The sequence below is a fragment of the Diabrotica virgifera genome, chromosome 4 (assembly GCF_917563875.1).
Source record: "Diabrotica virgifera virgifera chromosome 4, PGI_DIABVI_V3a".
Lineage (NCBI taxonomy): Eukaryota > Metazoa > Arthropoda > Insecta > Coleoptera > Chrysomelidae > Diabrotica > Diabrotica virgifera.
In genome coordinates this window covers 121,176,661-121,193,339 of record NC_065446.1, presented here as the reverse complement: position 1 = coordinate 121,193,339, position 16,679 = coordinate 121,176,661, and the positions used below count along the sequence as shown (strand labels likewise).

At 33.8% G+C, this 16,679-nt stretch overlaps 1 protein-coding gene across 1 annotated transcript in view; it reads left to right on the top strand.

Moving 5' to 3' along the window:
* Positions 1–16,679, top strand: part of LOC114331748 (putative sugar lactone lactonase YvrE) — a 240,834-nt gene that overhangs the window by 24,795 nt on the left and 199,360 nt on the right. The window contains exons 2-4 of the mRNA XM_050649600.1: positions 6,981–7,153; positions 8,486–8,683; positions 16,279–16,527. Coding sequence (XP_050505557.1) covers positions 6,981–7,153; positions 8,486–8,683; positions 16,279–16,527 — 620 coding nt within the window. The remainder of the gene's footprint in view (positions 1–6,980; positions 7,154–8,485; positions 8,684–16,278; positions 16,528–16,679) is intronic.

The window sequence follows — 16,679 nt, the reverse complement described above, 5'->3', positions numbered from 1 at the left end:
AAATTTGGTGGGTTTCATGACGTAGTTATTGCACATTTTTTGACATACAATTAAAAATTTTATATTCACCATTGGCGTTCATACGTGAATATAAAATTCTTAATTGCATGTCAAAAAATGCGCAATAACTATTTCTTAAAATCCACCAAATTTCAATTGCATATCTCAACCGGTTTTAATGCAATAAATAAATAGTCGGTTTGCAAGAAAAAATTCAACATCCTGTATCTCAGAGGCGAAGCACTTGCGGACATATGTTTATAATGGAAATGGTCATTATTTTTTCATGCAGTGTTACCCCTTAAAGTTTGTCGTACTTATTTAGAAACACCCTGTACTGATGAAGAACATGGCTTGTTGTTAAAGTACCTAACTTTTGTACTATCCAATATAAGCGAATGTATCAATAAACAGAATGTTAAGAGAACCTGAGGCTATAGTTATATTTTAATTGCAGTATTTTATAAATGCTAGAATATGCCACAGGGTGTTGCAAACTTTGAGGAAAAAACACAGTTTGATTCGTACACCCGGTATACAATCAAAATTTACGTGTTTAGCAACAATATTTTTACAGCGAAATTGTTAAATAATAAAGCTATAAGATATTGAAAAAATTACTTAAATCGGACGACAGGTTTAGGAGACACTTGACATCAAACATGACCCATTTTTTGGGGTGCCCGTTTTCTACGACGCGCAGTGTATAAAGATACGATACTCGAAATTCATATTTTTTATATACCTCGTATAAAATTAATAAAATTTGATTCGTGATAGTTGCATCATAAATCTTAGACCAAGAAGAGCTTCTTATGAAGAATAACTTTTCTTCGTCAAATTAAAAATACAAGATTTATAAATGAAAATGATGTTGGTACCCATAATTTGAGAAAATTCGTCAAATATTATAATTTTTTATTCCAAATAACATTTTAAGAACAATTTTCAAATATTGTGAAATACATAATACATAAATATACTTTTTACTGATGAACTGTAGTAGTACTTATGGAACAGTCTATTCATCATTAAAGGGGAGGCCGTATACTTACTCGTACAAACATTTTGAAAGTTATTAATACATTACTGCTTTCAAAATATACTCAAATTGTATTTTTATACATTTATTACACATATTATTTTATATAATAATTAAATTCACTATAAAATATCATTTATATTTTATTAATAGCTAAATAATTTAAAAATTAGTTTGACATTCACGAAGTGTCAAACTCAAATGTAAATAATAACATTTGCTTTGCTTAACAAATTCAGATTAAAAAAGTAGCCTACTTCCTAATCAAAGATTCCAGCTGACGTTTCGTGCGTGGTATGAAATAACCGGATTGTGACGTCACATTTTAGATTTTGAGGTCGATTATCTCGAAGACGGTTAGAGATATCGAAATGCCGATTTCAGATTTGGATTCAGAAGACAAAACTACATAAGAATCCATCGATACATCTGCTCTAAGTATTGCAGGAGCGGCAACGCTTAAACGTTTAAATTGTTTTTATTTTTTTTTGTGTTTTGTGGAAGTCAGCGTTATCACCTCTAGTCCTTATGCAAATTTCAGTTTGCGTGGGCACGCTCCTAATCAAATTATCAACATTTTGTTGTGGTAGGTTGCTCCATACTTCAAGAGCAGCTTGTACTAGCCGTGCAGTGTTTTGTGCATTATCTCCACGAGCTCTAAGTTTTCTTTTAAGCTTATCCCACAAATACTCTATAGGGTTAAGCTCGGGTGAGCAAGCAGACCACCCCAAACAAGGGATACCTTCTGCTCCAATGATGTCTTTAGTTACTCTAATGGTATGTGGAGGTCCATTATCATGAATGAAATTAAAATTTTCTCCTGTTGCACCTCTCCAGAGCCTGAATACAGGTTATCAACATAGCTGTGAGCAGTTAAAGTTGATTGGATGAAAATTAAAGATGTATACTTCTTGGCACGAACTCTTCTTCTTATCGTTTCAACTGAAACAGTTACACCTGTAGCTTCCAAAAGCTGCCTTTGGAGCTGCAGGTGAGAAATCGTAAAACGTTTTTTGCCAGACCTTATTACTTTAAAATTTAAATTAGGTATCATTAAGGTATCAAATAGGTATCATCAAATCCAAAATATTTCAATTTAGCACAGAGAAGAGCGTGATCAATAGTATTCACTAATATAACATTTGAGCCAGCCTATATACAGAAAACCTCTTTTTCTACAACCACTATTCAAAATGCACTTTTCTGTACAGTTTTATGTTAGCAAACTTGATATTTACTCACAGTATAAGATATTTGACATTAGTGTGCAGAAAAGTGACGTTTCTGTGCCGCAAAGTGACGTTTCTGTGCCGCAAAGTTATTTTCTGCACAGTTGACTACCTCATTCTGAGTAACGTTATATTCTGTTTACATCCGTAGACTACCTCATTCTGAGTAACGTTATATTCTGTTTACATCCGTGGTTAAACTTTAGACAAATATATAACCTATAAGACAATTATTATATTTAGCTATATCATAGAAACTAAATTATGGATGTTACAACTGTTTTATTTTACAATTTTATTCTTATTAAACATTTTATAATTATCAAATAACCAATAAGGATTTAGCAACCTCTACAAGACGTCGAATGAAGTAGGTTTTGTGTAAATCCGTGACTGCATAAATATAATGTCATTAATGTGTAATAATTGTTTAAAATAGTTTAAATTTAAACAAATTAAGGCAGTGCATTAATTTTTTAACTGATTTCTGTGCAATTTATTTAGGTATAAGGAATTTAAATTGATTAGTATTAATTAAATACAGTTTAAAATTTATCACATAGGTACCTATTATAATTAATCGTCGTTTGGAAATTGTGATTTTTATTTTTAGGAAAAACTGTGCTTGTAGAAAAAGTATAGTGTGTAACACGTGCAGAAAGGTAATTTCTCACTCGTTTGAATTGCGGCACTCGCTTGCGCTCGTACCGCAACTTTTCAAACTCGTGAGAAATTCGTACCTTTCTGCACTTGTTGCACAATATACTATTCTATTACCACTTTGTATAAAGCTGGTGAAACCTCCAACACGACGTTAAAACGCTCCTTAAACTTAACTTTTTTTACTATTTTTATATCATCTTCATTTACGTTGAGATCATTAAATGATGATGGAGGTTTCACCAGCTTTATACAAAGTGGTAATAGAAAGAGGTTTTCTGTATATAGGCTGGCTCAAATGTTATTTTAGTGAACACTATTGATCACGCTCTTCTCTGTGCTAAATTGAAATATTTTGGAATTGATGATACCTCCTTAAAGTTTTTCAAATTTTATTTGGTAAATCGTTATCAAAAGGTTATCATCATCAACTAGCCTATATTTGTCCACTGCTGAACGTAGGCCTCCCGTAAAAATTTCCACCTATTTCTATCTTGATCTTCTTGCATCCAATTTGTGGTGATGCGCTTGATATCATCCGTCCATCTAGTCGGTGGTCGTCCTCTGCTTCGATATGCCTCCTGCCTTGGTCGCCATTCCAGAATCTTTTTGGTCCATCTGTCATCCGTCAGTCTGGCAACATGTCCTGCCTAAGCCCATTTAGCCATGGCTATTCTTTCAACTGCTTCCGTGACTCCTGTTCTTCTTCTTATTTCTAGGTTTGGTACTTTATCTCTGATGGTAATACCTAACATTGATCTTTCCATAGCGCGTTGCGTAACTCTTATTTTATTTATTGTTCTTTTTGTCAGAGTTAGTGTTTCTGCACCATATGTAAGAACCGGCAAAACACACTGGTCAAAAACCTTTCTTTTTAAACAAACTGGAATATTAGACTTGAAAATGTTATTTAATCTACCGAAGGCAGCCCATGTGAGACCTATCCTTCTTTGTATTTCAGTTGTCTGGTTATCTCGGCCTAAGCGAATCTCATGCCCTAGATATTTGTAAGCTATTACTTGGTCGATGCTATGACTCTCAATCTGAATTTTATCGCTGACTACAAGGTTGGTCATAAATTTTGTCTTTGAGGTGTTAATTTTAAGACCAATTGTTTTTGACACTTTATAGAGCGTGTGCAGCATTTTTGTAGCTTTATCAACTCTATCAGATATTAAAACGATGTCATCGGCAAATCTTAGGTGGTTCAGATCCTCCCCGTTTATATTGATTCCCATATTATCCTCTCCTTCCATTTGCTTGAACATATATTCAAGAACAGCTGTAAACAATTTCGGGGAGATAGTATCACCCTGTCTAATTCCACGTTCTATTCTAAATTTCTTGGTATCTTCATGAAGTCGAACACAAGCTGTACCAGTTTCGTAGATACTTTTAATCAAGGCGATATATCGGTAGTCAATGCGGCAGTCCGCCAATGCTCGAAGCATTTTATGATGATCTATAGTATCGAACGCCTTTTCATAATCCACGAATATAAGAAAGATAGGCTTGTTATACTCTGTGCACTTTTCTATTAGCGTTTTTATAACTTGTAGATGATCGTTTGTTCCGTATCTGGAGCGGAACCCAGCCTGTTCACAAGGTTGGTAACTATCCAGTTTGTTCACAAGCCGTTTTGTTATTATCTTCATGAATAGTTTGTATGTATGGGAGAGCAAACTAGTAGGTCTGTAGTTCTTCAGATCTGAAATGTCACCTTTTTTATGCATTATGGTTATTATTGCATTATGCCACTGAGAGGAGGTTACGCCTCTTTTCAAACAAACATTGAACATCTTTTTCAACACATTTATTAACGTTTCTCCTCCTTCTTTGATGTGTTTAATGACTATCCCATCTTCTCCAGGTGATTTATTGTTTTTCATCTCCGAGAGAGCTGATTTTATTTCCTCTCTTGTGATATCTGGGATGTCTTCTGAGCCTACATTTTGAACTTTTGGTATTTGACTGTGATCAGGATCTGGAAGTTCTTCTCGCTTATACAATTCTGAGCAATTTTTAAAATATCTTCAAAAGGTTATAATCGATAATAATTCATCAGAATTTGCATCTGTCACTTCAGGGGTGCCTCAAGGTTCGGTTCTTGGTCCTCTTCTTTTTTCAATATATATTTCCGACCTGTAGAAACCTTTAAATAATTTAAAATTGCACTCTTTTGCAGACGACACACAACTGTATTTCTCTTTTGAACCTATGTAAATCAAGCGTCACAAAAAATAAATCAGGATTTGGAATCTATTTGTACTTATTCCACTAGACATAATCTTAAACTAAATGCAAAAAATGTAATTCTTAGTTATATTGTTCAAAAAATTATAAAGCCACTGTTCAGGATAACTTAAAACTAATTGTAAAAAATGAACATCTAAAAAATGTTAATAGTTGCAGGAACTTGGGAGTCATTATATGACTGTACGCTACGATTTCAAGAGTATGTCACCCTTTTAGTAAAAAAGTGCTATTTAGTTATGCGTCAACTGTATAGAAGTAAAGGCATTTTAAACTTTAAATTGCGTAAGTTACTTTGTAAAACTATGGTAATGTCAATTCTCAATTATGGGCTCTTGGTATTTTATCCTTGCTTAGATCAAGTTACGAAATTAAGGTTGCAAAAAATTCAAAATAATTGTTGCAGATTTGTCTTTGGCATAAGAAAATATGATCGTGTATCATGCAAAATAAAAGAACTTCAATGGTTAACCATAGATAATTTATACAAATATCACCTCGCCTCTTTGATATATAGAATTATTTCGTCGTGAAATCCTATTTATTCAAGGAACAAATTAGTATTTCGTAGAGATGCTCATAATCTGGATCTGAGATATCCTCATAGTCTTATGCTGCCAAGATATAGACTAGCTATTTTCCAGCGATCGTTTACTTACAATGCTGTTTTAGTGTTTAATAATTTAACAATAAATTTAAGAGGTAAATCTCTTGATTTCATGAAGCGGCATTATAAGAAATTTTTACTACAATCGTAGTAACGTTATCATTATTATACAGTACATTGTTGTCGTTATTGTTACCATTATTTTTGTTTTTATTTATCATTTCTAGTAAGTCTATGTATCATTTCTAGTAGCCACAAGACTATTTCGATCATTTCAGTATTATATTATTATTTATGTCAAATTATAAATCACTTTATTTCTAATTACTTTAAAACTAACTTTGTAAACTTGAGGTTAAGTGGAGTAGCTCTAGCTAGACTTCGCATCATGTATCTCGTGTTTGTAAATTTTTACATACTAAATAAAGGCAATTTATTATTATTATATTATTATGATTGACTCAGGCACAAAACTCAATTCAGGTTAAAGAAAATGTCTTATGTTTTTAATTCAGTTTAATAAAAATTACACATCTTGAATAGCTGTTGAAATGTTTGGTGTTTTATTTCATCATTTTCTACTTTTACCGCTGGTCCTTGGTAATTTTATACATATTGTATACAGTTACAGGTAAAAGTAGATTATTGAACATAATTTCCTACATTTACCGTCGACTTTGGAAATAATTGTATACAATTACCGGTAATTGTATACAGTTACCAATTATCTACTTTTACCGTAACAAATACACCAAATTAGAAGAACATCCGAGTTAAGTTCAATTTCGAGTATTTTTAAGGAGAGATTTTTTTTCGGGCCCCCCTTAACGAACTCCCCTGTGTTAAGAGCTAATATATGGTAGAGGTACATCTGCAGGGCACCAGGTTTCTCCCCATATGATAATCTGACGCGCTCGAGTAACTGCAAAAATCCCCGCTTGGGCTCCCCTACCATAAGTAATACCTAAGACGGTAAATCACACTAAATACCACAATTAGAATAATTTCAGAATCATACTAACGGTCTATTTATCAGTATGTAATTTTTGTTCTATTTGGTTCTTTGAGCTTTGATTTTAAGGTCCTCTTCTTGGCCTGTTTATTACTTTGCCTATTTTTCATCAAATACACTTAGAAATATGCACCTTAGTATGTTAAAATTAACACGATATATTTAATTTTCTTTTAGATCTGCAGATTTGGATGATGCTTGTGTTCAACAGCTGACTTCACCAATAGGTCTTTCAGAAGGTCCTCACTGGGATACTCGACGAAACATACTATACTTTGTTAATATTCTAGATGGAGAAGTATATGCCTACCATTACAATTCGAAAATATTAAATAAGATTAAACTTAATGGTAGGTAGTGATGGTTTCTTGAATTTTTTAATGATGACTGAATATGTAGCGAATTCACTTGATATGTCATGCTCTATGCTAAATAATGAAGTAAATATATTAAAAGTTGTGGGGTGTTTTGGGGGTATTTAACAGCATTTGGTAGAAACTGGCTATACCTTAGTATAACCTAATCTCAATAAACACACACTGAGCAATCAGTCAGCCTCCAAGGTAAACCAACATTGATAAGTCCAGAAAAGAAAATTAAGAACGAAATAGACTACGTACTCTCCAATAACAAAAACGTATGCACCGACGTAATAGCACTAAACAAATGGACGGTCGTGGACGGCCGTAGCTCAGCGGCAAGATACTAGCTTCAGAGCGCCGCTGACGAGATCGATTCTTGGCACCAACGACATTTTTTCTAAAAATTATACGAGCCGTTCACCGTACTTCGGAGGGTACGTTAAGCCGTCAGTCCCCCTGGGCTAGTGCCATCGACACTAACTACTTCAATCAGGGTTAAAGATGTATATAATTATACTGTAATTTATGTTACAATCAACTATGATTTAGTTCCATATACATATAATATTTAGCTTCAACATGTCACAAGAAAACTCTTCAATTTGTTAAGAGATGTCGCTGGATCGCGTCCCAATGGGAATTAGAGAATTCTTTCAAATTCCCCTTAAATTGATGGTTGAGCTGTTTTTCGATTCAGAGGAGTGCACGCTAGCGCTGTTGAAAAAGCCTGAAACGGTGGAAACAGCTGTCCGGCGATTGTGCATCCCTCTGAATCAAAAACAAGCAAAGCCATCATTTACTTTTCTATCTTTACTCAGATTTGAGTACTAGAAAGTTCCTCTTCTGTCCTTTTCCGAGACGAATGAAAACGGAAGGTGATTGCAAGGAATCCTTTTTGTTTCCTACATTCGTCGTCTGCGGTCTTATAAATTGTTAAAGTCGCAGATTAAGGATGTACCAGAAAGAACTTTCAACATGAAAAGTCTCAGAATTAAATTACTATTTACTATTTTAATGGTGGATTCTGCATCTGAAACTCATCAATTTGTTAAGAGATGTCGCTGGATAGCGTCCCAATGGGAATTTGAATGATCTTTCAAATTCCCATTAAATTGATGGTTGAGCTGTTTTTCGATTCAGAGGAGTGCACGCTAGCGCTGTTGAAAAAGCCTGAAACGGAGGAAACAGCTGTCCGGCGATTGTGCATCCCTCTGAATCAAAAACAAGCAAAACCATCATTTACTAGTTTAGTTTTTATCTTTTGTTAATTTTTTTTATAGTAGTCATCCTATGATCTACATTAATATCACAATTTTTCAGGCACCGTATCGCCAGTTGTGCCCTCCCGAAAAGATTCCAATCTCCTAATGGTAGGTGTCAATAGATCTGTGGTAGCAGTACAATGGGATGGAGAAAATAATCTGGGAGGTCAGCAAGTCCTTACTACTCTGAGTCAGCAATTCCCAGAGACCAGGCTGAATGATGGCAAGGCTGATAAACAAGGAAGGTTGTGGTGGGGTAAGTTATGTAACTTTTGTTATGATAGGGAAGCCCAAGCGGGGATTTTTGCAGTTACTCGAGCGCTTCAAATTATCACATGGGGAGAAACCTTGTACCCTGTAAATGTACCTCTACCATATGCTGGGTCTTAATACAGGGGAATTCGTTAAGGGGGGTCCGAAAAAAAATCTATCCTTAGAATAACTCAAAATCGTCAGATTAAGATAAGGTAAGTTCAGTACATGCAAAATAGTGTATATTTCAAAAATCTGACGATTTGAGCGGGGCGTAAGGAAATGTTAAGCGTTAAGTCACAAAGTTTCACAAAAAAAAAGCGAATAATGCGCGAAATGAACGTCAGATCGAAGAACTAAAAAAGACGTTTTCAATATTTTTCAAAAATCTGTCGAATGATACCAAACACGACCCCCCACGGAGAGGAGTGGAGTAAATTTAAAATTTTAAATACGAACCTCGCGATATTTTGCGAAATGAACATCAGATCGAAAAACTGCTATAATAGATGTATTCAATATTTTTGAAAAATCTACCGAAAGGCATCAAACACGAACCCCACGGAGGTGGTGTGGGGGGTTACTTTAACATCTTAAATAGGAGCTCCCAATTTTTATTGTAGATGTAGGAGCCCCCATTTTTTCGAGATAGATGCTGCTATAATTGGAAAAAACCATTGTTGGAAATGGAAAATTAAATTAAAAAAGGGGAAGTCCTCCACTTTATGTAAAACTTAACTTAATTTCTTTTGGTTGTAGGACCTACTCTTCACAACCCAATAGGTCCGCATAACCCTCGAGTAACTGCAAATTTAGCATACTTGCCTCCTCTACTTACTTATTGGAATTTACTTTTTACTGATATATTTTAAAAATATTGTAAACATATTATGTGTATCACGACTGGCTTCATAAAAAAAATAAATCTGTGAATAGTTGTTGATTGAATAAAATTGATTAGTCGATTATACTATTTATTGTATTATGTTTGAAAATTTTAGTTTGACTATTTCGGTTAGTAGTCCATTTACTCAGCGTTTCTGCAGGCAGCGATTAATTTCATTTGAGATGCTAGGGGTGATTTTCACGATTTTTTTGCCAAAAAAAAAGGACCAATTTTATTTTGAGCGTAACTTCCTTACTTTTAATGCTAAAAACTTTAAAAAGAATAAAGCTTTTTTAAACACTTTAAAAAAGATCTGATATGTTTTCCCCGAATAGTACTTCATTTTTTGATTATTTCAGGTTTAAATATTTGATTTCGAATTTGAAGAATAGGAACCTACTTTTCGTTAGCTACAACTCTGCGTCTACTGGGTTACTGACTTCAGACATTTTTTACACAATTTTTGTTCAAAGTTTATATGCTATATTTTTATTACGAATATCTTTTTCAATAAAATACTTACTTTTTGAGTTACATGCGAAGAACCTTCTAAAAAAGTGGTTTTTTACTGAAAAATAAACATATTCACTCGCAAATCACTCTAATATATTGAGAGTAAAAAAATCTATAGAACAGAAGTTGCTTAGGATTAGTCAGTTTATCGATTTCCGAATTTATTGTTAACGTATTATTTTTTCACTTTCAAGAAGGGGTAGCACTCACCCCCGGGGCAAAAACACACATCGGCACAATATAAATTTTTTCTTTGACATATTAGCTATGTGTATGCCAAATTTCAAGTCAATCCAAGCGGTTCTTTAAAATCCAGGTATTTTGCAATATTTTACCCTGAGTGTATGGACTATAGATAATATATCTCAGATTCTGAAACTCGCAAATCAATAATAGAGGAAATGATACCGCTATAGAGAAGGCAACAGAAAACCGCCCCATAATAATTTTCTAGAACATTTATCATGCCAATAACTATGCTGACAAAAATATTCCTGATCATGGAGATCGGATCCCAAGACACATCAAGAGAGGATAGGCACAATGAAATAGTAACACCTAGTTCCTCAACACCGATGGAACGGAACTTTATATTTATATAAGATGTACGAGAATGAGTATTGATAATTGGTGAAACTCACTTGGCAGACTTTGGAAAATGCTATATACCTCGATATAAAGTTTATTACGCTGGAAACAACACAACACATTACCGCAATAAGAGTTGCCCCACAATGGCAGTGAAATATTTTATTCCCTAATCAGATAAAATGATGCTTTTAGTGACTTTTACGTATTCGAACAACATACTACAGGTATTCGCAACAACAACAGATAAAGATGAAGCAGCCAGCGAAGAATTCTACGAACTACTTCTTTCTGGTACATCCTTAATCTCTTGCTCTTACAATTTATAAGTAATCTTTTCTTGACTTATAAATTGTAAAAGTCAGAGATTAAGGATGTACCAGAAAGAAGTTCCAACAAGAATAGTTTTCAGATTTAAATAATTATTTATTATTAGTTTAGTTAATTTTATACCAGGGACTTTTCGCTTTTTCATGAATATTCTTATTTGGTTCAAATAAAGTCATGAGAACTTTCACAAACTAACCTCAAAAAATTCATGAAAATCAGACGTCGATAACGACCAATCTCGGCAAACGTAGGTGTCATTCATCTGCGCGAAGGTCTAAAATTTTTGATGCGCCGTCACCAAAATGGAACATAGAGAACAAAAGATTTTCGCAAAGTGACCCTACTAATTCTTTAGCATTATAATGTGGCAGTAGGTACTAACAAGACATAAAAACATGATAAAGCATCAAAAATGTACTCTGATAGCGATGTTCCTACGGGCACACAACCTGTTGATATGCAGGATGTTCACTAGTGTAAAACGGCTCAAGGAAAATCTGATTTAAACACAATTAATATAAAGAAACACGCTAATACAGAAACTGAAATAAATTACGAGAACAACTAAGAAATAGAATGAAAGTAAAGACGGCGGTTACAATATACATAAAATTAGAGGCAACAGTCATTTCTAAATGAAAATATCAGATACATTTCTACAAACGATATGTCGATGACGTCCTACTATGCCTTCCGGAGCATGATATCGATTATACTCTCCACATGTTTAACAGCTTTCATAATAAAATTCAGTTTACATCCGAATTAAAGGAAAACAACAAAATTAACTTTCTTGATATAAGTTTAGAGTATAACAACAGTAACCGACTGATAACTACAAACTGGTTTACAAAAGATGTCTGGTCTGGAAGATATTTAAATTTTAACACCAACGCACCTGTAAGTCACAAACGAAGTGTTATTTTCAGTATTACAGACAGAGCAGTTAAACTATCTAGCCCACAATATCATTCCGAAAATCTGGGAAAAGTTACTGACATGTTAGAAAAAAATAATTATCCACCAGAATTTTACAACCGTCTAATTCAAAAAAGAATTCACATTATCAAAAATCAATCTAACTGCAATGCCAATCTAAAACAAACTCAAACTATACCTAAAAATAATAATAGTAATGTCATCAATCCAAACAAACACTACATTCCCTACCATACATAAATGGATTCTCCGAACAAATCTCGAAAATGTTGGCAAGATATGATATCAATGTTAGACATAAATCATCTAAAACATCCGGAAAATATTTCTCAAAATTTAAACCCAAAGTTACTAAAGATCAGCAGTCGGATGTTGTGTATAAAGTAAATTGTAAAGACTGCAATTCAACATACATTGGGCAAACACATCAATATCTACATAGAAGGATTGTTGCACACAAACATAGGGTACAAACAAACAAAATAAACACCACAGCCTTAGCCAAACATTCTGTAGAAAATAACCATAGTTTTGATTTTGAAAATGTATAGATTCTGGAAAAGAGCAAAATTATAACAAAAGATGTATATTGGAGATAATCCACATAAAGAAAGACCAAAATTGTATCAATAATAAAACTGATATTAAAGATCTCTCCAATATATATCACAATTTGGTAAATTGAGTGTGGTTGTAAGCACACCATTGGTAAACACTTTAAATACGGCATTTTTTATTTATTTTTTTTTTTTTTTTTTTTGGTTACGTGCTACGTCTGATAGCAACTCCACAGAGTTGCAGTTTGTATCATTACATCAATTTTGTTTAGCCAGGATATATGTCAGCGTCCTAAGCTTCTTCTGTCCAGTATCTTTTGCTATATAATGATCTACATAAACACATATCTCATTTCTCATAACATGTTTCCAAATAATGTAAATTTCTTATTTTAATTGTATTTAATATCTCATTTTTCTTTATTTCATTCGGTTACAAAACGTGGTTGTCTCTTAATCTTTTCAACCAAGGTTATTTTTAAAAACCTTCTATATGCCCACATCTCAAATACTCTTATCTGTTCTATTATAATGTTCTATCATTAACAAATATCCTTGTTCTAGTGTTCAAGCCTCTGCTCCATATAAAATACAAAAAAAAATACGCACCTCAGTATTCATATTTCGAGTTACATATATTCAGATCATAACTGCAAAATATCTTGCTCCCATTATTGAAAGTTAAACATTAGTCAGATTTATTTCTTTCGTATATTATGTAACTTGATCTCCAGCATATTATCGTTTTGGTTTTACGACCACCATCCAAAACCGTTGTGAAGTGCTTTTACCATATGCCCATTGCCCAATGCCCATGGCTGGCATTCTCTCATAGCATCTTAGAAAAACACGATGTGCATTTTTTTTTATTTTTTTTTAATTTTTAAAATATTACGTGTATTGTATATAAAAGACATGTATCAAAAGGACCGTTCAGTGACCGACTCCGAAAAGCTATATGCCATATATGTTATTCCATTCGCTTGGAACAACAATATGTACGATACGAATCATCGTTCATGTTTGCTTGGAACGCATTTTATCTCTCTTTCGCCCCTTTTATAAAGGAGGTATAACCTTTTACAGCTCACAATACAGGGCAAGATCGCCGGAAGAAGTGACCCAGGCCGAAGAAGAACATCCTGGCTCCAAATTCTTTTGAGTGACATCAAGAATTACCGCTTAATCTATTTAGAGCTGCCGTAAATAAAGTTAGTATTATCAATATGATCGCCAACGTTCTATAATCGGACAGGGTACTAAAAGATGAAGAAGATCGCCCATTTTGTACTCTCTTTTTTTCTTCAGTTGTTTTATTATTGCATCCAACATTATGTTAAACAGTAGAAGACTTAGTGAATCTCCTTGCCTGATTCCTGTGTTTGCTTCTATGGATTCTGTTATTATTCCATTTTCTTTCATTTCTATTTTATTTCTTACTGGGGTCTGCCCTAGCACCTTTCTTTTTTCTCCATTCTTCTGGAATTCTTCCTATATGTATTTTACTTATTAGGATATTCAGTTCTTTGTGAAGTCTCTCTTCTCCGTATTTTAAAAGTTCATTGGCTATTTCATCTTTCCCAGGTGCTTTTCGATTTTCCATCTTTTTTATGGCGTTCCTATATCTTTAAATTTCTGTTTGTTCATCCGATTCTAATCCTGATGTTTCCAGTTCTGCGTGTTTAGGTGTTTGATACAGTTTTTTTAGGTAAGTTTTCGATGTATTTGTCTCAATATATTTTATTCTATCAATTCGTTCGTCTCTGCTATTTGACCTCGTATTATTTTCCACATTTCCTTTTGAATCCCATAGAAGGCGTGCTCCATCTCTTTTGAAAATACTTCCTAATGTTCTGTTTTCTTCCTTCTTTCTATTGAGTTTCATTCATTTCATACTCTTTTAATATCCTTCATATGTTTGTCTCCTTTTTAGATTTGTGTCCTAAGTAGATTTTTTCTTGGCATTTTATTTTTATTACTTCACATAACCACGGTGTTCTCCTTTTTTTCGTATTTGTTTACTTATCTTACGTTACATAAGTACTTCCGTTAGTTCTTCTTCTTTAAGTACCGTGCCCAAATTTTTAGGCGTGGGTAGCTTCCATAACAATTTGCCGATATCGTTCTCGATCTTGTGCGGCATGTAACAATTGATCTGCTGATAAGCCAGTCCATTGACGAAGGTTTCGGAGCCATGAATATTTCTTTCGACCAATTCCCCTTTTTCCGTCGATCTTTCCATTGAGTATTAACTGCAGCATCCTGTATCTGCTACCTCTCATTATATGCCCCAGATATTCAAGTTTTCTCTTTTTTATCATCTTCATTAAGTCACCTTCGCCTTGACCTACTCTGTTTAAGACTTCTCTGTTTGAAATGCGTTGGACCCAAGATATTCTGAGCATTCTACGATACGACCACATCTCAAAGGCTTCTAATTTGTTCATCATGTTAACCTTCATGATCTAGGTTTCACATCCATATAGTAATACAGGATACACATAACATTTTAGGAACTTGATTCTTAGTTGTAAGTTCAGCTGAGAGTTGCTCAGAATAGATCTAAGTTTCATAAATGCTCCTCTTGCAATTTCTATACGAGTTTTAATTTCTTCATCCGGATTTAGTGTCTCGTTTATTCAACATCCTAGGTATTTAAAATGGTTAACTTTTGTTATTGATTCATCATTGACAATTAGTTGCATAGGGCCGACGTCTTGTTTACTAACCACAAGTAACTTTGTCTTTGTTGCATTTATGTTAAGTCCGTTATTGGAGCATTCTCTAGTGACTCGATCTATAAGGAATTGAAGATCTTCGATATTTTCAGCCATGATCGCGGTGTCGTCTGCATATCTGATGTTGTTAATAGTTTCTCCCCCGATTCGAACTCCACATTGTCCTTCCAAGGCTTCATTAAAAAGTATTTCTGAGTATACGTTAAACAAAGTTGGGCTAACACACAACCCTGTCTGACACCTCTTTGAATGCAAATTTTGTCTGTTTCGTTGCCGTCTACCAGAATAGAAGGTTCTTGATTCCAATATAGATGTTGTAAAAGTCTCAGATCTTTATCGTTTATTCCAATCATTTCTAGATATTCAAACAACCTATTATGTTGAACTCTATCAAACGCCTTCTCAAAATCTATAAATCAGACGTAAATTGGTTTCTGTACTTCCCATGATCGTTGAAGTAATTTTAACATTGAGAACAAAGCTTCCCTTGTTCCCAATTCTTCTCTGAAACCGAATTGTTTGTTTCCCATTTTCTCTTCCGTTAGTTACGTTGCTGCTATTTTGATATAATTTCTAATTTTCCTCCAACTTTCTTCTACATCTTCTTCCGGTGTCGTGTAGTCTTCATTCAGTACTTTTTGAAGTCTTCTCTGGTATAGATCTCTTGTTGACAAATCTCATAGCTGTTCTTCCTTTATTTTTGTCTCACATTTAATAGGGGCTTCTTTCCTGTTTGCTTGTAGCTGTATTCTGATTTTCCAAGTACTAACTTGTGATTGCTTCCAATATTAGCTGCACTTAATCCTCTTATGCCTAATACTTGGTGAATGTTTTTGTTTGTCAATATATAATCAATAACAGATCTGTGTCCTCTTGTATTTTGGAATACATAGTTTTGTTGATATTTGTGTCTGAAAAACGTATTGTTTATTCGTAATTCCTTCTGAGAACAAAAGTTAATAAGTAGTTCTCCATTTTCATTTTTCATGTCCTCATTGAATCGTTGCTAAAAATTCTTAAAATAACTAAAAGAACTATTTCGTTTTAGGAACAATGGGATCTGAAGGACGAGGACTCTTTTACACCATTACCAGAGAAAATTTAAACGACCCTAAAATAGCAGCGCAACCCGTGGCTACTAGTAACGGTCTAGCATGGAACAAAGCAAACAACAAATTATACTACATTGATACGCCTACACTAAAAGTTGTGTCGTTTGACTATGATGACGAAAATGGCACAATTTCTTCTACAAACAATACGATTTTTGATCTTAGGTCAACTAATAATGTTACAGGTAAATAAAACGTTTTACACTTAATATTTTTACCAAAAAAAATCGGATAAATGTCTTTCAATTCTCGGATGAGAACATCGTGTGGGATTGTCGGGCAGACATTGGATAATACTAATATTTCTGCTGAATTATAAGTCGTCTAGCTCGTACGG